This window comes from Xenopus laevis, chromosome 2S, assembly GCF_017654675.1.
Source record: "Xenopus laevis strain J_2021 chromosome 2S, Xenopus_laevis_v10.1, whole genome shotgun sequence".
NCBI classification, from domain to species: domain Eukaryota; kingdom Metazoa; phylum Chordata; class Amphibia; order Anura; family Pipidae; genus Xenopus; species Xenopus laevis.
Genome location: NC_054374.1, coordinates 160,726,146 through 160,749,283, shown reverse-complemented (window position 1 = coordinate 160,749,283; position 23,138 = coordinate 160,726,146). Strand labels below are relative to the sequence as shown.

Below are 23,138 nucleotides of genomic sequence, written 5' to 3'. Positions count from 1 at the left end.
CAGGCGGCACGGAGCGGCCAGTTACCAGGGGCGGCAAAAAGCCGCCTCTGGTAACTTTAAGAGCCGAATTTCCGTTTTTTAAAACGGAAATTCGGCTCTTCTAGCGCAGCGAGCGCAATAGCGCTCACTGCACTAGCGATGCGGCCCCTCCTCCACCCGCTCCGACGCTGGTAGTTAGAAGAGCGGAGCAGGAGGAGGGGCGGCATTGGGGCTGCTGCCTCAGGCGGCAGCAGCCCCTGAAACGTGCCTGGCTACAAATGTATTGTTATTGCTACTTTTTATTACTCATCTTTCTTTTCAGGCCTCTCCTATTCATATTACAGTCTCTTATTCAAATCAGTGCGTGGTTGCTAGGGTAATTTGGACCCTAGCAACCAGATGGATCAAATTGCAAACAGGAGAGCTGCTGAATAAAAAGCTAAATAACTCAAAAACCACAAATAATAAAAAATTAAAACCAATTGCAAATTGTCTCAGAATATCTACTCTCTACATCATAGTAAAAGTTAATTTAAAGGTGAACAACCCCTGTAATAGAGTACCATAACATAAGAGCTTTTTAGTCATTTTGGACCATTGATTTTCCCTTGCAAAAACATGGCATCAGAATGCTCAAAATTGCCATTTTTTTTGCCCTCTCTGATTCATGTGAAATAATCAAACAGATCATTTTTTTTTTGTTGCATTTAAATGGTAATCACCCTGGTCCCCTGAGAATGTAAAATCAACGGTTTATATGGATCCATTTTGCCAGATGTGGGTTTCCTTGCCGTTAAAGGGGTTGTTCACCTTCATATAAAATTTTAGAATGATTTCGAATGATATTCTGAGCCAATTTGCAATTGGTTTTCATTTTTTTATAATCTATGGTTATTAAGTTATAATTATGTTTTTATTCAGCAGCTCTCCAGTTTGCAATTTCAGCCATCTGGTAGCTAGGGTCCGAACTACCCTAGCAACCATGCATCCATTTGAATAAGAGACGGGACTATAAATCGGAGAGAATAGAAAGATGAGTAATAAAAATTAGCAATAACATTTGCAGACTTACAGAGCATTTTAAGATGGGGCCAGTGACCCCTATTTGAAAGCTGGAAAGAGTCAGAAGAAGAAGGCAAATAATTCAAAAACTATAAAAAAAAAAAAATGAAGGCCAATTCAAAAGTTGCTTAGAATTGGCCTGAGATCCACTGTTTGCGGGACTGCATGCCTAAGGACTGTTACAGATGAGCGTTTGAAGCTGTGCTCCCCTGCGTTTCGTTTTTATGCGTTCAGCCGCAGGGGAGCGCAGGAGTAGACACATTCAGTTTTGTTCAATGGGGCTTTACTCACACAGGCACCAAACGCAGGAAAAATGCAATATGTTGCGTCTCAACCTGCATTCGGCACCGACATGCGCCTGTGTGAGTACAGCCCCATTGAAAAAAAACTGAATGCGTCTACTCCTGCTCTCCCCTGCGGCTGAACGCATAAAAACGGAACGCAGGGGAGCGCAGCTTCAAACGCTCGTCTGTAAGAGCCCTTACTAGTAACATCTCTCCCTATGATGTGTTTCAGCAGAACAGAGTAACAGGCTAATGGTGTTAAGGGGTTCAATATCCCGTATTTGGAAAATTACATTTTATCCACAACAACCTATTGTCTGCCGTTATCTCATTATCCCCCTAACTCCCAGCAACTCCCAACAGATGATTTCCAAACTAATCGGGTCAACGCTAATAAGAGAGAACTGAATTGGCGGGCAAAGCAACCTGCTTCGGACTTTTTTATAAGGTGAAAAAGCAGTTTGGGTTTTAAAATGCAATTTTCTGGTATTCCTCCAGTGTTTGCCGCAATTTGAAGCAAAGCCTGGGAAATTGCTGGTAAATGTCAGCGCACTCTCGCAGATAAAAGGAGCGCGTTTTCTCTCATCCTCCCCGGGAATAAAAGCGGAATTAGTAGGGATGTTTTATCTTCTTATGGAAAATTGCTTTGCTCTGGGGGGCTATTAGAAAAATCCACCCCCCCCTCCCCCCCGTGATTATTTTATCCTGGTCCTTTTCATGTGAGATGTGCAAAATCCTTCAAGTCTACAATAAGTCATTTCAAATGTGGTATCTGTCATGTGCTCATCGTCTGTATTGTTTAATATCTGATTAAATGTAAAAGCGAATTTTACCATCTGTTAGTTATTATTTAGTGACTCCATGAAAAGTATTTCATAATACAGGCAGATTCTTGCACTGTGCAGATAACCACAGTCAGGCTATATGAGTCGGCTACAACCAGTATTGGACTGGGGTGTCTGGAGTCCACCGGGGCTGCAGCTGAGGGCCCCAACACCAGTCACATCCTCCAGCTCCTACAATTGCCACCCCCTTCCCTTCCTTACCTTGCTTCACGAGGGCTGGTCCACCGGGTTTTTTCCCTTTGTCCCGCCTGTCCAGTCCGACCCTGGCTCTGACTTCTAGAAAGCTGCCTTCAGTTGACTTTAAAGGAACAGTAACACCAAAAAAGGAAAGTGTGTGAAATTGATGACAATATAATGTAATGTTGCCCTGCACTGGTAAATCTGATGTGTTTGCTTCAGAAAGACAACTATAGTTTATATAAACAAGCTGCTGTGTAGCCATGGGTACTGTGTATCCTGTGCTTGAGTGGCTGCCCCCGTGGCTACACAGCAGCTTGTTTATATAAACTATAGTAGTACTTATCTGTTATCTACTGTGTGTCCTGTGCTTGAATGGCTGCCCCCATGGCTACACAGCAGCTTGTTTATATAAACTATAGTAGTACTTATCTGTTATCTACTGTGTATCCTGTTCTTGAATGGCTGCCCCCATGGCTACACAGCAGCTTGTTTATATAAACTATAGTAGTACTTATCTGTTATCTACTGTGTATCCTGTGCTTGAATGGCTGCCCCCATGGCTACACAGCAGCTTGTTTATATAAACTATAGTAGTACTTATCTGTTATCTACCAGAGCAACAGTACATTATATTTTAATTACTTTAAAACATTTACATTTTTTGGTGTTACTTTGCCTCTAAGTGGTGATAAGCCTGGAACGGAGAGAGATAAGGGTATATCGGGGAACCAGAGACCACTAAACTGACTGACGAAGTGGCGCATAGTGTGCCGAAGCCTTCCGAGGCGAAAATAAATACTTAAGCAACAGACAGTTTATTTCAAATTATGTGGCATATTAAAGAATCTTGCCAAACTGGTATATATATATATTTAAGTAAATATTGCCTTTTTACATCTCTTGTCTTGAACCACCATTTAGTGCTGGTCTGTGTGCTGCCTCAGAGATCACCTGACCAGAAATACTGCAGCTCTAACTGTAACAGGAAGAGATCACCTGACCAGAAATACTGCAGCTCTAACTGTAACAGGAAGAAGTGTTGAAGCAAAAGACACAACTCTGTCTGTTAATTGGCTCATGTGACCTAACATGTATAGTTTGTTTGTGTGCACCGTGAATCGTACAATCCCCCTTGTTTTTTAAAATGGCAGTTTTCTATTTATGATTACACAATGGCACATACTACTAAAAAAGTATATTATTATGAAAATGGTTTATTTACATGAAGCAGGGTTTTACATATGAGCTGTTTTATGCAATATCTTTTTATAGAGACTTACATTGTTTGAGGGGTATAGTTTTCCTTTGAGCCTAATTGAATCTTGTACCTCCCATGACCAAGATTTCACTTACATTTGTTTAAAAAAAATAAAAAACGCCAAATCTATATGTGTTGTCTGAGCCACCGCTAGCCCAAGTGCATTGACTCCCAAAGGATGAATACGATCCAGTCGGAACGTCAGGTTAACAAGTTACAAAACCGTGTCGGTTGTATTATCAGTGATTTATCCCTCCATTGTTTTCACACTTAACCAGTTTTTAATTAAATATGACTTCTGTATCATTCTTCTAAGCAGACCTCCCCCCCTCCCAAATCACAGATCCCTTTGGTAGAGCCGGGCACAAAACCCTCGGCGTGATAGAATTAGAAAGCAAATAAGTGAATCATTCAAGGAAGACCTTTACAATCCATGTCCGTCCCTTCTCTTCCGACTTCTTTTCTTTTTCTCTTTTTTTTGTAATCTGTTTATAAGATTCTTATTGTCGGAATGGATTAGTGTCATGGCCCGAAGGGATTCTTTTTTTTTGTTCACCGTCATGGAGGGGTAGTCAAGTGCAAACGACTTTCATCTCCGGCCAAAGATGTAGGAGGAAGCGTAGAAGTGATATCAGTGTGTAAACAAGGACAGATGCACGGGATTATAATAAAGGGTTAGCAAGCTTTTTTATTCAGTTGCAAATTGGACATACTTTAAGGGATATTTAACAGCAAAATAATTTAAGATCCATTGGATGCCAAATATTTTTACAGAACACTAGCGACTGGAAAAAAAAAAGTCTTTCTTTATTTCTGGAGCTGGGAAAGTGGGAATAAATTGTGTCGTGTGCAGGAAGCCATTGCAAGGCTCCGCCCATGTTTGATGGCGAAAAGAAGATGCCTCTGAAGCAGTACGTGTAATTAATGCAGTCCTTAATGTGAGACTAGAAGAGATGGGATGAGTGATTTTTAGCAGGAGCGCTTTCTTACTTGGGTTACCCCCATCCCTATTGTGTTTTCTCTTTTTAAATATTGGCACCATGTTCTCAGCTGATGAGACAAGCCATTTCTACAATTTACAATTGTTGGCGAAAATGGTGCAGGTTGGGACAGAAATAGGGATGAATTTATTACATTTCTCCCTGTATGCTACAGACTGTATTTATCTCAAAGAATTTTCCAGAAACGCTACCAATTACTTTTTTATTCATATTTTTAAAGGAACTGCAACACCAAAAAATGAAAGTGTTTTAAAGGCATGACAATATACTGTACTGTTGCCCTGCACTGGTTCAACTGGCGTGTTTGCTTCAGAAACACTACTATAGTTTATATAAACAAGCTGCTGTGTAGCCATGGGGGCAGCCATTCAAGCACAGGATACACAGTAGATAACAGATAAGTACTACTATAGTTTATATAAACAAGCTGCTGTGTAGCCATGGGGGCAGCCATTCAAGCACAGGATACACAGTAGATAACAGATAAGTACTACTATAGTTTATATAAACAAGCTGCTGTGTAGCCATGGGGGCAGCCATTCAAGCACAGGATACACAGTAGATAACAGATAAGTACTACTATAGTTTATATAAACAAGCTGCTGTGTAGCCATGGGGGCAGCCATTCAAGCACATGATACACAGTAGATAACAGATAAGTACTACTTCTGTACTGTTGCCCTGCACTGGTTCAATTGGTGTGTTTGCTTCAGAAACACTACTATAGTTTATATAAACAAGCTGATAATAGATAAGCTCTGTATCCGTTATTTACTATGTATCCTGTGCTTGAATGGCTGCCCCCATGGCTACACAGCAGCTTGTTTATATAAACTACAGTAGTACTTATCTGTTATCTACTGTGTATCCTGTGCTTGAATGGCTACCCCATGGCTACACAGCAGCTTGTTTCTATATATATATATATATATATATATATATATATATATATATATGTATATATATATATATATATATATATATATATACAGTATATATATATATATATATATATATATATACAGTATATATATATATATATATATATATATATATATATATATATAGCCTACGGGGGGTACCACATACGTGTTACTGCTGTCTGTATTTTTATATTTTGATGATGGCCAAAGCTTTGAAATTTGTGCATTTTAACAGAAGATTTCACAACATCCGTCTTCTACTTTATTGATTATCACTTGATGCGAGATTAGTAATGCCTCATCCATTCTTTATTGCGTTCACAAGTCTAGGAGTTACCAGCTCTGCCTCAAATCTCAGACCATGTGATTTTTATCCCCCCATGAACGCAGGAGATTTGGCCAGAGTAGTGCGGGCTAGTCTGGAAATGAAGCGGTTAACATTTTCATTTCTGCTGAGCTTGTCCCTTTCGTACCAAATCCTGTATTGTTTCAGAACCTTATACTGCGTCTGTTATTCCCATCTGTGATCAATCAGGAAAAAAAACGTATGTGTGTGTTTCATATCAGTTTTGGTGGGGAAAGTCAGTTTAAGGGAGAAATAAATATTCTGAACCAGAACTTGACTAACAGATATTTTATGTCAATTATGTTTTAACTTATTACAGAGTTTTACTAAATTGACATATACGTATTACTAAATTTTCCCTTTTACATCTTTCGCCTTGAGCCACCATTTTGTGGGATTCTTTGGAGCAGATTTACTATAGGGCGAAGTGACTGTCGCTAGCGAAACTTTGCCAGAAATCCCATCCGCGGGGACATCGTAGAGAACAATTCGCTAGCGAAAAAGACTGCCACTAGCGCGGTTTCACGCCCAGGCGAAATATCGTTACTCACTAAGGTGAATTTTACAGAACGTTACCTTTTTTCGCCAGAGTTTCCTTCGCCACCTTGGCGAACTGATAAGATGAAGCTTCATCCTCCTCAATCTTATGTGAGTGACATCATATCCTGTATGCTGGAAAGTCATAAAAGTTCTAAAAAAAAAAAAAGCTGACGTTTTTCATATTTTAAAGGGCCATTGTCTTCAAAAGTTGCAATTATTAAAGATTTTTGTGTTCATTTTTTACCATTTGAGGATCATGCCACATTAGTTTTAGGGGCAGATTTATCAAGGGTTGAATTTCGAAGTGTAAAATACTACGAAATTCGACCATCTTATTAAAATACTTCGAATTCGAAATTCGAAGTCAAGGTATTTTTCACCGAATTTGGCCATCGAACGATCAAAGTAAAATCGTTCGATTGAACGATTCAAACGATTTTACTTCTATGTGTAAAGACTTAGAAAATGGTTGAAGTAGGTCCCCATAGGCTAACATAGCACTTCGGCAAGGTTTAATTTGGCGAAGTATTGAAGTCAAAGCTTTTTTAAAGAGACAGTACTTCGATTATCGAATGGTCGAATATTCAAACTATTTTTACTTTGAATCGAATTCGAAGTAAATTCGAAGTCGTAGTATCCTATTCGATGTTCGAAGTATCCAAAAAATTACTTTGAATTTCGAATTTTTTTACTTAGAAAATTCCCTCGAATTAATAATTCCTTGATAAATCTGCCCCTTAGGGTGGGCTCCTGTCTAGGACATTAGAGGATCTCTTTTATCTTTATTTTGCTTCCTTGGACATGTGTAATAAGTGGCCACTTCAAGCATTTGCACCAACATCTCTAATAAAGACGTATATATGACCTATATGTACCTCGGGTTGCCACCTTTTCCCCCAGTAAAGACCTGGCAGGGGACGGGCCAGTGATGAGGCGGGGCTGTGATGTATAGGGGTGTGGTTGTGACATGGAGGGGCGGGCTGTGACATTGAGGGGCGGGGCTATGACGTGGCAATTGGCCGATCACCGTGTCAATCATGGGGAATCCCCCGGTTTTCCTTATTTGGAAAACCGGGCAGGAAGTTTTGACCCAGGCAGTCCTTCAAAATACCGGCTGTCCGTGCCAAAACCGGACAGGTGGCAACCCTATATGTACCCGTCCTATTCAAATTCACCTAAACGTAAGAGTACTAACGAAGTTTCGCTAGACAGAAATGAACATTAGCGAAAGTTTGCTATGAAATGCTTGCACAGACAAATTAACGCTATCGAAACTGCATTTTACTGAATTAGCATAGTGGAACGAAGACAAAAGCAACGCGTTTGTGGCGGAGCCTTCGCAGGCGAAAATTCGCCCTTTAGTGAATTTGCCCCTTTGAGTCACTCACTGATCACCTGACAGGAAATGCAGGCTCTATCTGTAACAGGAAGTTGTGTGGGAGAAAAAGACATAGCTCTGCCCATTCATTAGCTGGTGTAACCTAACATGATTGTTTTCCCTTGGTTTCTGCATGAACACAATGCCTCATATGAGCCAGAGGGACAGATTTCAGAACTTTGGTTTCTCTTTATGGTATAATGGAGTGGCACACTGAGCCACTATTTTCACTATTTAACGTTGTTACTCATTAATCACCTGACAGGAAATACAGGCTGTAACAGGAAGACGTGTGGCGGTTAAAGACACAGCTCTGTCCATTCATTGGTTGGTGTAATCTAGCAAGTATGTGTGCCCTTGGCTTGTTTGTGAAAGCACAGGGCCCCATATATCAGCCAGAGGGATGGAAAACTATACCCCCAAAATGAATACTTGAGCAACAGATAGTTTATATCAAATTAAGTGGCATATTAAAGAATCTTACCAAACTGTTATATATATTTAAGTAAATATTGCCCTTTTACATCTTTTGCTTTGAACCACCATTTCATGATGGTCTGTGTGCTGCCTCAGAGATCACCTGACCAGAAATACTGCAACTCTAACTGTAACAGGAAGAAGTTTGGAAGTAAAAGTTAATTGGCTCATCATGTGACCTAACATGTATGGTTTGTTGAAATGTTTGTGTGCACTGTGAATCATACAATCCCAATGGGCGGCCCTTATTTTTTAAAATGGCAATTTTCTATTTATGATTACCCAATGGCACATACTACTAAAAAAGTATATTATTATGAAAATGGTTTATTTACATGATGCAGGGTTTTACATATGAGCTGTTTTATGCAATATCTTTTTACAGACAGTAACATATAGTTTTCCTTTAATTCATTCAAATTGCAGTTGTTCTATATATGATATTATCCAGGCCCATACTATTAAAAAAAAAACTATCTATTTGACCTAAAAAAAAGCTTTATTTACATGTGGGCTTATGTGATATATTTTTATAGAGACCTTGTAAGGGGTACCATTTCTCAATAAGCCCATTCAGATATATCCCGGCCTAAACAGGGTTTACATTTCAATCATTTCTTTCAGATTAGTTTCAGAGTATAACATAGGGATGCACCAAATCCAGGATTCGGTTTGGGATTCGGCCAGGATTCGGCCTTTTTTTCAGCAGGATTCGGATTTGGCCGAATCCTTCTGCACAGCCGAACCGGATCCTAATTTGCATATGCAAATTAGGGAGGGACATTTCGGGAATTTTTGTTGCAAAACAAGGAAGTAAACATTTTTTTTCCCTTCCCACCCACCCAAAATTTGCATATGCAGATTAGGATTCGGTTCAGCATTCGGCCAAATCTTTCACAAAGGATTCGGGGTTCGGCCGAATCCTAAATAGTGGATTCGGTGCATCCCTAGTATAACATATTCAATAGGTTTCAGAAATTAGAGAATAATAGCCTGGTTGATAACACATATATATTTTAATGTTAACCCTTCTTGTCCCGCAGAGATCTGTGCTGCAGATTGTGGCGGGCACGGCATGTGCATCGGAGGAAGCTGTCGATGCGACGAAGGCTGGATGGGCACTGCCTGTGATCAAAGATCTTGCCACCCCCGCTGCAACGAACATGGAACGTGCCGAGATGGGAAGTGTGAATGCAGCCCAGGGTGGAATGGAGAGCATTGCACTATTGGTAGGAGGGTTACCCTGACTGATCATACAGAGTAATGACAAGGATGGGGGGGGGTGCTGCATGCTTTTATATAGTTGCTGGGGTGGGCTGCCTCTAGGAGCATGTGCTGCTTTGTACTGGGTTATGACATCATACATGCATCATGTAGGAACATGACAAAATGTCCTTTCATTTGGTGATCAGCTGTCCCTCGTTATTGGAGAGCTCAAGCTGTAGTGTGTATATTTCAATTTCTGGACAATTCTTTTTTTTACATAAGAAATGTTACACTTTCTCTATTTACTTAATATTGTTTGTGTAGATAACTGTTATAGGTCGTATAGATCATAGGTAACATATTAGTTCCTAACTATTCGTGGTGGTAGCTACGACGGCACCTCTCCTCAGAACAAGCAAAACTTTTCTATGAAAAATTCTCTTTAGGAGAACTAAAAAGATTCCTATAGAAGCACAGAAGTCAACCTGTGATCCCTCTTCCCCCAAAGGCCATCAACAGCTGGATATCTGCGATATAAAGAACAGCGGTCAAGAGATTTGCTTTATACAGAAGTGTGGTCTACTTATACTTTATATAATTCTCAATATTGTACAGGTATGGGACCTGTTATCCAGAATGCTCAGAACCTCGGGTTTTCCTGATAACTGATCTTTCCATAATTCGGATCTTTTGTCTACTAGAAAATCATGTAAATATTAAATAAACCCAAACGGCTCGTTTTGCTTCCGATAAGGATGAATTATATCTTAGTTGGGATCAAGTACAAGCTACTGTTTTATTATTACAGAGAAAAGGGAAATAATTTTTAAAGATTTTGATTATTTGGATAAAATGGAGTCTATGGGAGATGGGCATTCTGTAATTCGGAGCTTTCTGGATAACTGGTTTCCGGATAATGGATCCCATACCTGTACTTGCCCTGTGAATGTTGGAATAATCTGAGATTAGATTCTACCCCTGTCCCTTCAATTTACCCTGCAGTTGAATATGTGGATATATTTTTGAGAATTTGGGGGAAAACGAGAGAGCAGAATTAGGAAACATATTTGGGGTAAAAGAGGGTTATGAGACTGTTAAACTGACCATACACCACCAATAATACCTGCAGAATTAGGCACTTTGGGGCTGCTCAGGCCCCTCATGTAATGTGATCATTCCTCCCAAAATTACCACCTCAAATAAAATGCATGGCTACCGTAAGTCTTAATGACCATAGTAATGCAGAGAGTGGGTTTCTGTTCTACTACTAGACAAATCTTAAATTATGTGTCAATGGGCATGTAGATCACTAGTTTTCTTTCCAGTGGTTTCAGTTTAAAGCACTTTATTGTCTCCCAACTTGGATTTTTAATTTTTTTTGCCCAAAAACATGCTATTGTCCTTAGGTACTGACTGAATCCTTTAAGCATCTTATAGAGTTGTAGATCAACAATAGTTGGAGAGATGCACGAGACTCTTAAAATTGTTGTTTTTAGTAACCCAACCCCTGTTGCTGATTCAGCAACAGTTGGACAACTTCAGATCTGCCTTTGTTTTAAGGCAAAAAGCTGAAAGGCCACTGTCCTTGATTTATAGGATGAGGCTTTTAAAATGTTAGTGAGCGGGAGAATTCAATCACATATATCGGTATTAAAACCACATGCTATTACTCAGGGCTTTAGCATGTGGCCTCTTCAGATGGGAAGCATTATGGAGCGAAGACTGATGGATTTTTTATTTGTATGAAACACCCATTCTAGCCAAAAACAGCATTTTGAAGCATACACAATGACAACCATAGACCTGCAATTTTTTCCCTTTAGCATCTTCCACACAGATAAACCCAAGCTAGACCACCAATGCAAGGGGGATAGATACATTGTCCAAATGTGGAACCTTAATTAATTTATTTTGGCAATGTTTTACTAGGCAGAAATAATCTAAGAAATGGTTTGTAAACTTTTTTTAATGGGACCAATATTAAAACTGGGATTCCACCTTGGTATCCACAGCTGAGGATAGAAGAAGAAGGACATTTAATTGTATCAATAGAGATCCTGGAGACCCACTATGAAAAGCACAGGGACCAAATTTTTGGGTTAACAATCTAAGGGAGCAGCCATTGGCCTTTAGTTTTCCCTTTTGCATCTACCCATACAAAATGATGGATACATTGTCCAAAGTCCTGGACAAGGCATATGTAAAACCTCAGCAATTTCTAAACAATAACCAGTTATGATAACCAACTTATGTGGATCAATGATCAGTATAATGATTTAAGGCGGTTTTATCCATTTTTTATGTGATTTCATCTCGGCATCCAAGATTTAGAATATAATTTATAATTATTATATAATTTATTATTATATATTCTTATCTCCTTTTAGCTAATGTTGACTATTGTAGAAGGGAATTTCACTGAATCAAAGGGGAAATTACGGACCCAATATAAACAACAAGGGGTCCTGATCCATTAATAAAATCATTGGTGAAAGCAACCACATAGGTAAAGCTCAACCTTCCATGCAAGTGGGACAGATACATTGGATCCATGACAAAGTGTCTGATTTTAAATCTAATAATTTATTTTGGAAGTGTTCAACTAGACAACTAGTCACAGATGATCTAAGGGAAACTGTATAAAATGGATAATTGATCATCATGTTAGGACAGAGGAGGTATTAATCCAAGATATTGGGGTGATCATGGGTGGAATTATATGGGCAGTCAGTCTGTCCATCTAACATTTGGAGGCCCATTTATAAAAGGTTAAATTTCGAATTCATGTGAGTTTTTTTTAATTCTAATAAATTCGAATATACTCGAAGGTCGACTGGGAGGTTATTTTAGGAAAAAATTAAACATCCAAAACTCGAACGAATATTACCAACCCGAAAACTCGAATTGGATTCGAATCGAATTCACCTAAACTCGGATTGAGTTTTTTCTCCGAAAAAAACTTGAATGTCAGGCTAATCTTCAAGTTGGTCACTGGACCTCTGCCATTGACTTATACATGAACTCGGCAGGGGCCAATCGTCAAATTATTCCCAGGGTATAGGTTTCGTAAATCTCGAAATTCAAATTTGAATCTAGTTTGGATAATTCGCAATTCAAAAGAGTTTTGACCAAAACAAATGTTGAAAATTCTTATTTGAATTTCCTGTTCGACCCTTAATAAATCTGCCTCTTGATCTGCATAGACTGAGCCATCCAGTCTCATCAGCTTTAGCTATATTTTTCCAGAATTCCAGTTGTCTTGTACAAACATTTTACTATTTGTTGTCCAAATAGATACATTGTTTGACCCTTTGAGGGGGGCTGCAATTTCTGGGTGAACCTTTATTTGATAGAGTTAATTTATTAACCACATTTCACCCACTTTGGCCTCCAGTCAACAGACAGCTCAAATCAATGTACAACACAATGGGGCAAATTCACTAAGATGCGAAGTTGCGCCAGGCGCAACTTTGCTGCACTTCGCCGCACTTCACCAGGCGTAGTTTCGCCAGGGCTCCGCAAATTCACTAAAATCCGAAGTTGGGCACAGGGGTAGCGTAAGGTTGCTAAGTTGCGCTAGCGTTGATTCGCTATATAAAGCGAAGTTACGCTAGCGAAGGCTAATTTGCATACGGCGCGAAATTCAAATTTCAATGGTGGAACACGTATCTGCACTACAAATGCCTAGAAAACCTTCAAATCAGCAAATAAAAATTTTATTTTGCCCTACACATGTGCCCACTGTCTAGGTAAGTTGCCATGAGTCAGGAAATGTAGGGGGGAGGAAGGGGAGCCCCAAAAAATTTTCGATCTTTTTCAGCCTATCACCCATAATGTAGAAAACACGCCAGCGTTTTTTGGGACTTAGAAAAAATTTTGACTTTTTTTGAAACAATCCCTATCTACTCTATTGCGCTTCGCCAGGTCTGAGGTGGCGAAGGAAGTCTAGCGTAAAAGGTAGCGTTCAGTACACTGCGCAAGTTAGTGAATTTGCATAGTTTCGTCGCTAGCGAAAATCCGCCTGGCGTAAGGTTCCGAAGTAACACTAGCGAAACTACGCCAGCGTTCGTTAGTGAATTTGCGCAGTAGCGAAAATGCCAAACGCTAGCGAATTAACGCTAGCGTTCGGCGCTTCGCGGCTTAGTGAATTTGCCCCAATATGTTGGACATTGATGTAGGATATGGGATAACTTTTTAAATGAAGAATGACTTCCTAGAAATGGAAGACCTTTTATTTTAATCAGTTAGCAGTACACATATGTATTATACATAACATGGTGCTATAACAGCCCTTAACTCCTTCTGTTAGAAGCAAGGGCTGTTAGCATCTGAAAGATTACGGGCAGGCCAAATACATTGCCTTCCTAAATCGTGCATATTCTGTGACCTTGTAAACTTTATTGCCTAAAGAATTGGCTCAATAAATTTATTGAATCTAAAAACAATTCGGCAAAGTCATAAACGTCAATGAGAGCAGAGTAGAGCGGTGCGAATGAAAACTCATAAAGTCAGTAATATTGGCACAGATGAAAGGACATTGACTCGAAATGATATTAAGCGTTGCGGTAAGCGTTTCCCCTTGTCCTTGTTTAATGTCTACCTGCATGGCATCCCTTCGTTTTCTGTTGAATCTTTATATGTCTTGTGTCATTGCGTTGTCTGCTTTCCTAGTGGAAAAAGAAGCTAATGTCCCATTGCTCTTCAGCTTAATGCTTAATGCTTTTATATGCACAAGGAACATCTATACTAAGGGATTATGCAAGCATCTGAGTCTAACAAAGTACTATGGTTGTTCTGGAGCAACATGGCCAACATGTTGTCCACTTCAGTAGCATACAACAACCAATCAGATCTTTGCTTTCAAGTTTCCAACAGCTGAAGGCTAGTTAACACAAACTAATGAATGGTTGCATTAAACTACAGTTCCCGGGCAACGTTTACCACCATAGAGACTTTTTTTTGGACTTGTACCCAATGATATAGTTCTCTCCAAAGAGTAACTGGTTCTACAAAGAACTTGTAGTATGTTCACATGGCTAATTGGTGTTTTTTTTTTACATTCAAGAAATGTGAAGTGTGTTTCACTGGCTGCTAAACAGACATTAAGCACAGGGATGAAGGTGCCATTGGAGTCATTAGTAAGGGGGTTATTTATCCAAATCTAAATTTTTCTGAATATTTAATTTAAAAAAGTCCGACCAAACTAGAATCCACAGCTTGACCTTATTTGTTATTATAAAAAGCAAAATTGAATTGAATCCGGGAAAAACTCACTAAAATCAAGTTAAAAAAAGCGAATCGTACGATTTTTTTCTGAGGTTCTTCCTGAATCACTTGGCTTTTTCAGATTTTCGCCCAAAAAGGCCAAAATAGCCTGATTTTTGGGGTAATTCCAGCAACTCCATTGGGGTATAATAAATCTCAAATAAATTCGAGGATTAATTTTATAGTAAAAAAAAAACCCTATAATTTTTCGACATTTTGGTACTTTAATAAATAACCTCCTAAATGTGCACAATGCCTTCTAGAATTACAATCTCAGTCACTCATATTCATTAATTTAAATTTTGTTTTTCAAATTACAATATTTTTAGAGCTTGCACAGTTAAATCTTGTTTCAGGGCCTCTCTATTGAGCGCTTCTATTGAATCATTCGTTTTGAAATAGTCGAATTTTTGGGCTAATTCCAGTGCAGACCACAGAAACTGCCAAATAGTATGGGGACCTCTCCCATTGACTTAGATACAACCTTGGCAAGTCTGAGATGTTGGATTTTTAGATTCTGACTTTTTGCAGCCTCAGGGTATTATAAATCTATAATCGATAAAAAAAAAATCGAGGTTTTTTTCCCACTAAAAATTCAGATTTTATAGTAAAAAGTTTTTAGCATTCTGACTTTAATAAATAACCTCCTAAGAGTCAAGGCAAAGTAGGCACATTGCAACTATAATGTAATAGCTATTCCGGCATGGTTGTATGGTATCTCTTCAGTGTATGTTTTCTTACCTATGCCCTCCCTTATCCTATGTCCCATTGATTTCAGTCTATGCCCCCTCGGTTGCAAGTAGATTTTAAGACTTTAAATAAGGTCATTGGAAGAGGAAACGATGACCGTGTCCATATGGAATAATGGAGTCTTCATACAAAACAAACTAAGATGGAAATATTTGGATATTATCTATAAATATTTTTATATGATAAACAGAAAAGAGGAAAAAATTGTTGTAGAGGGGCCTTCTGGATAAACAGAGGATTTGCTCCATCTGGCCTCCATCTCTAGTGCTCTCAGTACCCTCCCTTCCATGTATGTTTTGTTGCCAATGAAGTGCAGTGAGGCAAAAGAAAATTCTGGACAAATATAAAAACGAACATAATATGGACACATCTTTATACAAAGTAGATTAAAAATGTAAATAAATGACTCCAGATGCTTGCAGTGATTACCCCTGTTCGCAGCTAAGGGTTGTGGAACATTGTTTCGCACAGAATCTTCACAGGTCAACAAAACCTTTCCATAAAATGGGAGGGGGGACTTTGAAGAATTCCTTCTGAAATATCCTGCACTCTCAATTTATGTGGAACTATACTGCAGTCGTTCACTCCTTTAGTCCTCAAAATGCTGCCGTGATATAAAATGATGGTTTTACATAGGATTTGTGCCACTGGGACAGAATGCTCTGTTATACAGATAGCTAGAATCTCAGCTGCCATAAACTAGGGCAGAACTGCTGCTTACAATGGGGATCAGATAGGATCTGTGCAGCCACTGGGACAGAATGTTCTGTTATACAGATAGCTAGAATCTCAGCTGCCATAAAGCAGGACAGGACTGCTGCTTACAATGGGGATCAGATAGAATCTGTGCAGCCACTGGGACAGAATGTTCTGTTATACAGATAGCTAGAATCTCAGCTGCCATAAAGCAGGACAGGACTGCTGCTTACAATGGGGATCAGATAGGATCTGTGCAGCCACTGGGACAGAATGTTCTGTTATACAGATAGCTAGAATCTCAGCTGCCATAAAGCAGGACAGGACTGCTGCTTACAATGGGGATCAGATAGGATCTGTGCAGCCACTGGGACAGAATTTTCTGTTATACAGATAGCTAGAATCTCAGCTGCCATAAAGCAGGACAGGACTGCTGCTTACAATGGGGATAAGATAGGATCTGTGCAGCCACTGGGACAGAATGTTCTGTTATACAGATAGCTAGAATCTCAGCTGCCATAAAGCAGGGCAGGACTGCTGCTTACAATGGGGATCAGATAGGATCTGTGCAGCCACTGGGATAGAATGTTCTGTTATACAGATAGCTAGAATCTCAGCTGCCATAAAGCAGGGCAGGACTGCTGTTTTTGAGAGACAGGAAGATGAATTTTTTAGCATTTGATTACATTTCCCCATCTAAGCATAAAAGTGACCTTTTACATTAAGAATAAATGTAAATAATCTATCCAATCTAGGCAGAACATTAGGATTTATAATTAGACAAGGCCTTAAAGAAGTGTCCTTATTTCTAAATAAAGGCATACAAGACTATATGGGCTGATCACTGTGCATGTTCTTTGTTCCATCCACCCATTGCTGCCTGAGCCGAGACTTCTTCTTTTCCATTAACGTTCAATCCTCTTCTTTCCCTTTGTGCTTTGTAGTCCCTGCACAGCCGGTTAGTAGGCAGCACTTATTCAACCCTACCTTAAATGTCCTGTCTTTTATTCCCCAAGCTCACTATCTGGATAAGGTAGTGAAAGGTACTGTATTGCTCTTCCTTCCTTATTCTCCTGTTGTCTTTGTGTCACACGGAACTTTATAGATATTCTTTCATCTGCGCGCAGCAAATTAATGACAAAATGTATTGATTTCTTTTTTCCTGCAATTTGCCATTTAAAGAGAATTTGCTTTAAAGGTGGTTAGTTATGAAGGGCTTAAAGGGCAAATTCACCTTTACAATTTAGTGTAATGTGAATGTACGGTTAGGAATTGAACTCTGTTCTTCTCTTGTTTTGAGATTTAAACAAAATGAAAGGCCATTTGCAAAATTTCTTCTAACTTATTATAAAATAGTTCAGCTTTCCCTTTAAATATTAGAGTGATACAGACACAGGTGCTTCTAAGCCGACGCAGCCCAGTAGTACTTACTCTCCCAATAATGAGCCACCAGTGTGGAAAATATCTTGACTGGCCATATGTGTGGCAAAATGATGCAGGATCTTACAACCTTTGACCCAAAGACAAGGCCATGTGTGCCCAGTGTTAGCAACAGATTGGTTTTCCCTCTCCTTTAAAGGAACAGTAACACCAAAAATGTAAAATGTAATGTACCGTTGTGCTGCACTGGAAGAACTTGCATTACAGTTTGCTTCGCAAACTCTACTATAATATATATAAAACAAGTTGCTGTGTAGCCATGGAGTCGGTCATTCAAAGCTGAAAAAGGAGAAAAGGCACAAGATACAAAGCAGATAACAGATAAGCTCTGTAGTATACAATGGGATTCTTCAGAGCTTATCTGTTATCTACTGTGTATCCTGTGCTTGAATGGCTGCCCCCATGGCTACACTGCAGTTTGTTTATATAAACTATAGTAGTACTTATCTGTTATCTACTGTGTATCCTGTGCTTGAATGGCTGCCCCCATGGCTACACAGCAGCTTGTTTATATAAACTATAGTAGTACTTATCTGTTATCTACTGTGTATCCTGTGCTTGAATGGCTGCCCCCATGGCTACACAGCAGATTGTTTATATAAACTATAGTAGTACTTATCTGTTATCTACTGTGTATCCTGTGCTTGAATGGCTGCCCCCATGGCTACACTGCAGCTTGTTTATATAAATTATAGTAGTACTTATCTGTTATCTACTGTGTATCCTGTGCTTGAATGGCTGCCCCCATGGCTACACAGCAGCTTGTTTATATAAACTATAGTAGTACTTATCTGTTATCTACTGTGTATCCTGTGCTTGAATGGCTGCCCCCATGGCTACACAGCAGCTTGTTTATATAAACTATAGTGGTACTTATCTGTTATCTACTGTGTATCCTGTGCTTGAATGGCTGCCCCCATGGCTACACAGCAGCTTGTTTATATAAACTATAGTAGTACTTATCTGTTATCTACTATGTATCCTGTGCTTGAATGGCTGCCCCCATGGCTACACAGCAGCTTGTTTATATAAACTATAGTAGTACTTATCTGTTATCTACTATGTATCCTGTGCTTGAATGACTGCCCCCATGGCTACACAGCAGCTTGTTTATATAAACTATAGTAGTACTTATCTGTTATCTACTGTGTATCCTGTGCTTGAATGGCTGCCCCCATGGCTACACAGCAGCTTGTTTATATAAACTATAGTAGTACTTATCTGTTATCTACTGTGTATCCTGTGCTTGAATGGCTGCCCCCATAGCTACACAGCAGCTTGTTTATATAAACTATAGTAGAGTTTCTAAAGCAAACACACCAGTTGTATGAGTGCAAGACAACAGTACATTATATTGTCAACTCTATAAAATACTTTCATTTTTTAGTGTTGCTGTAAATTATTGATTGCCTTTTCCTAATTGGCTCATCTCTTAGACAAAACCAAATATTTCCATGATTAATCAAAACCATTTCACTTGTCAGTTGCTGAAAGCCTGAGCAAAACTACAACATACAAATTAATTGACTTTATGCACATGTATGTGTCTATAAGCTAGTTGTACTCTTACTAAAAAATTGAGCTTCCTGGGAAGTTATAGTAAATGTAAATGATTGTTTTTTGCTTTATTTAATGGAAATTAACTAAAGCAGAAATCTGGTTAGAAATGTTACATTTTTTTTGAAACATAACCGTAATGATCCAGCCTTTCAATAATGTCCCCAGCAGCTCCACATCTTGGATCTTGTTCAGTCATCTTTTGTGAGTCAGTGGCACTGCACACGCTCAGTGTACTCTAGGCTGCTGTTGAGAACCTAAGCTTAGGAGTAGTGGGAAATCATCAAACAGTAAATGAGCTTCAACTGCTATAGAAGCTGAATCTATAGGGATGATTATCTAATTCTTATGCAGAACGTCATGTGAATCTGAATTAATTACTAATCAGCTTTGCTTTGTGAATTTTATATTTTATATATACAGTATATTGTGAGTCGATTCCTACGCTTAGGTAACGGACTTCAGCCCAGAGCATGTGCTGGGAATTTTTATCATTATTATAAACGTATATTTATAATATGCCAGCATATTCTGCAGCAATGTATAATAAATGGGAGTATATAAAAAGTACAATACAAAAATAAAATACAAGAGGGCCCTGCCAAAAGAGCTAACATTCAGCAGAAAGGAAGATGGGCAGCAATTTGGGGCGTTTTAAGTGGCCTTCGGCGTGTACAGAAGCCCTAACATAATGGGCAGCATTTTTACACAACTTATTTGCTAAGCTTTAGTTCTCCTTTAATGTTTTAATCCTGAAATGAAATAGACCAGCTTCACCCTACCCCCTCTGGTTCTTCCCTATGATGTTTATCAAGCGTATTCAAAAGGTTGATCGGGATCTACCAGTAGACTTTTAGCTGGTAAGTATTAGATCATAATGGGACAACGTCCGTAAAGAAGACCTTGGATTAGTAAATTATGGGCACTCCTGATGTATATCATTGTTATGGAGGAGCCCCTGCAGATAGGGAGAAGGAAGTCATTCCATCTATTGCTTCATACATTTATTGCATACAATCCATGAATTACTTAATGACTCTTGATACTTACTCCCCCTCAGCAGTGTCACAACTGGCTGACTTATGCCATTTTTTTACGGGGGACGTCATGAGTCATTTAGTTAAACCAAGAATTGTTGGGTCAGGAGCGAACTGGTGATCACTCATGTACAATTAGCTCTGGACTGGGGCCCAGGGCCCACCAGGGCTACAGCCTTGGGCCCCCCAACCCAGACGCAAAGTGCTCTCTGGCCCTACCTTCTTTTGCTTTCTGCTGCGCTGGGGGCCAGGGAGGGAGGAAGCGGCTTTCACAAAAGAAAGGATCTGGGCTGGGGCCCACCGGATTTTTTCCCGGTGTCCCGCCGGCCCAGTCTGACACCGAGTACCATTAGCCTTGGGTATATTCCTGTGTACCTGTTGCAGTGGATCATGGGACTCTTTAAGCATGACATAGATTGTTATTTTTTCTTTTTAAAACGAAATTGGAGGTTTTGTATAAGCAAATCAACCATGTATTTGTTCTGTTTTTATTTTTAGAGGGCTGCCCTGGACTGTGCAATGGGAATGGAAGGTGCACCCTGGATCTGAATGGGTGGCACTGTGTCTGTAAGGTGGGCTGGAGGGGATCCGGATGTGACATCTCCATGGAAACAGCATGCAATGACGGAAAAGATAATGATGCAGGTACGTGGAACTGGAAGCCCCTGTAACAGGAGCACGCTGGTTATAGTAAGTACTTGTCACACGCCCATTCTTGTGATGGAGTAATTGCAGGGCATGGTCTAGTAATTGCCCTCTAGGCAAAGAGTACTCACAGGCAATTTATTTCCACTTCATTCAAATCACTTCTTCTCATCCCAAGTCCACTTCTATTTTCTACCAGGTGAATCAGGCAGATCTGTACTGTGCATGTATGCTTTATTACATGCATTTGTGTGCCAGTCTCAGCTTCATACAAAGCACATGCTAAATGAGTCCTTTACCTCAGTAGTTCAACAGGACTGTCAGAATGGGACTTAAAGAGGTTATGCACCTTTGTATTAACTTTTAGTACGATGTAGAGAGGGATATTCTGAGCCAATTTGCAATTGGTTTTCATTTTTTGTTTGCGGTTTTTGAGTTATTTAACTTTTTATTCAGCAGCTCTCCAGTTTGAAATGTTGCCAGTCTGGTTGCTAGGGTGTCTAAATTACCCCTAGTAACCATGCAGTGATTTGAATAAGAGACTGGAATATGAATAGGAGAGGCCTGAATAGAAAGGTAAGTAATTAAAAGTAGCAATAATAATAAATGTGAAGCCTTACAGAGCATTTGTTTTTTCAGATGGCACCAGGCCCCATATGAAGGTTGGAAAGAGTCAAAAGAAAAGGAAAACAATTAAAAACCTAAAAAAAATAAATAATGAAGACCAATTAAACATTGCATATTATTGGCCATTTTACAACATACTCAAAGTTAATTTAAAGGTGGATCACTCCTTTAAGGGGGATTTAAAGTCTCCCTCTGTTTAAATGGGCAGTTAAGGGTCAGGCCACACTGGGCGTTTTGGGGAGATTTGGTCGCCTGAAGTTTCCTCGTGAGCGACTTTGGAAAACGAACCGCCACGTGTGATTAGCGCCGGCATTTTTTTCATTTTAGCCGGCGCAGAGTGAGGGAAGGCGTTTGGGGGGATTGGTCGCCACAAAAACGAGACGATTAGTCGCCAGGCAACCAAATCTCCCCAAAACGCCCAGTGACCTTAACCAAAACGCCTGACCCTTAAGGGTTGTACACTAATAAGGTATGTTGTGTAATAATTAATCATTTGTTCAATGTTTAGCTTAGATAAGGCACCTAAAGCTCAGAGACTTGGGCTAGGACACTCTGATGGCAGTTTACAGGGGAGGGACAAGACGTCTATAACTCAAGCTGTGGGCTGAACTAGAACACTAATGGCAGTTTACAGAATACCAGAATTACAGGCCATAGACGAAAAGATAAACCTGCGATTCATACGATTTTCAGACCGTGTGTGGATCGTCCCGACATTTTTCATACCACGACGATCGGTCGTTTGGTCAATCGGACAGGTTAGAAGATTTCTGTCGGCTAATGATAATTTCTCTGCATTGACCATATCAATGGGTGACTGTCACTGCTATTTGTCAGACATAACTTGCTGTCATGCCCAGAACATCATCTGATTCGTTCTTTTACTACTTTATTTAATCTGAATGGTGGCAGGTCAGAAGATTGCACCGTGCAATCGTTAGTCAAATACAAGGCTAAAGTCTGCACATCTATGGCCAGCTTAAAGGAGAACTAAACCCTAAAAATGAATGTGGCTAAAAATGCCATATTTTATATAGTGAACTTATTGCACGAGGCCAAAGTTTCAGCTTGTCAATAGCAGCAATGATCCAGGACTTCAAACTTGTCACAGGGGATCACCATCTTGGAAAGTGTCTGTGACACTCACATGCTCAGTGGGCTCTGATTGGCTGTTGAGAAGCTAAGCTTAGGGCTCGTCACTAATTATCCAGCAGAAAATGAGTTTCCCTGGCTGTAATATAAGCTGATGCTACAGGTTTGCTGATTATTAAATTCTGATGCTGATTGCACTGGTTTCTATGCTATCATGTAGTAATTATGTGTATTAATTACTAATCAGCCTTATATTGTGACATTTCTATTCTATGTGTACTGTATATTGTGAGTGGGTCCCTAAGCTCAGTAAGTGACAGCAGCACAGAGCATGTGCAGTGAAGCAGCAGAAAAGAAGATGGGGAGCTACTGGGGCATCTTTGGAGACACAGATCTTTACTGCTAAAGGGCTGTGGTTGCCTTGGGCTGGTACAGAAGCACAAAACATCATGTACAACATTTCTACCTACTTCTTTAGTTAAGCTTTAGTTCTCCTTTAATTCAGTCGAAACCTTCAGGATTCTCCATTAATTAAATAGTGGAAGAAAAG

The 23,138-nt window shown here is 39.6% G+C and overlaps 1 protein-coding gene across 8 annotated transcripts in view; it reads left to right on the top strand.

Moving 5' to 3' along the window:
- Positions 1 to 23,138, top strand: part of LOC108710030 (teneurin-4) — an 835,304-nt gene that overhangs the window by 741,136 nt on the left and 71,030 nt on the right. For 5 of the 8 annotated variants that reach the window (XM_041584600.1, XM_041584601.1, XM_041584598.1 and 2 more), the window contains 3 exons: positions 9,317 to 9,502; positions 17,207 to 17,233; positions 20,723 to 20,869. In XM_041584600.1, coding sequence (XP_041440534.1) covers positions 9,317 to 9,502; positions 17,207 to 17,233; positions 20,723 to 20,869 — 360 coding nt within the window. The remainder of the gene's footprint in view (positions 1 to 9,316; positions 9,503 to 17,206; positions 17,234 to 20,722; positions 20,870 to 23,138) is intronic. The other 3 variants (XM_041584599.1, XM_018250378.2, XM_041584597.1) reach the window with 1 other exon arrangement.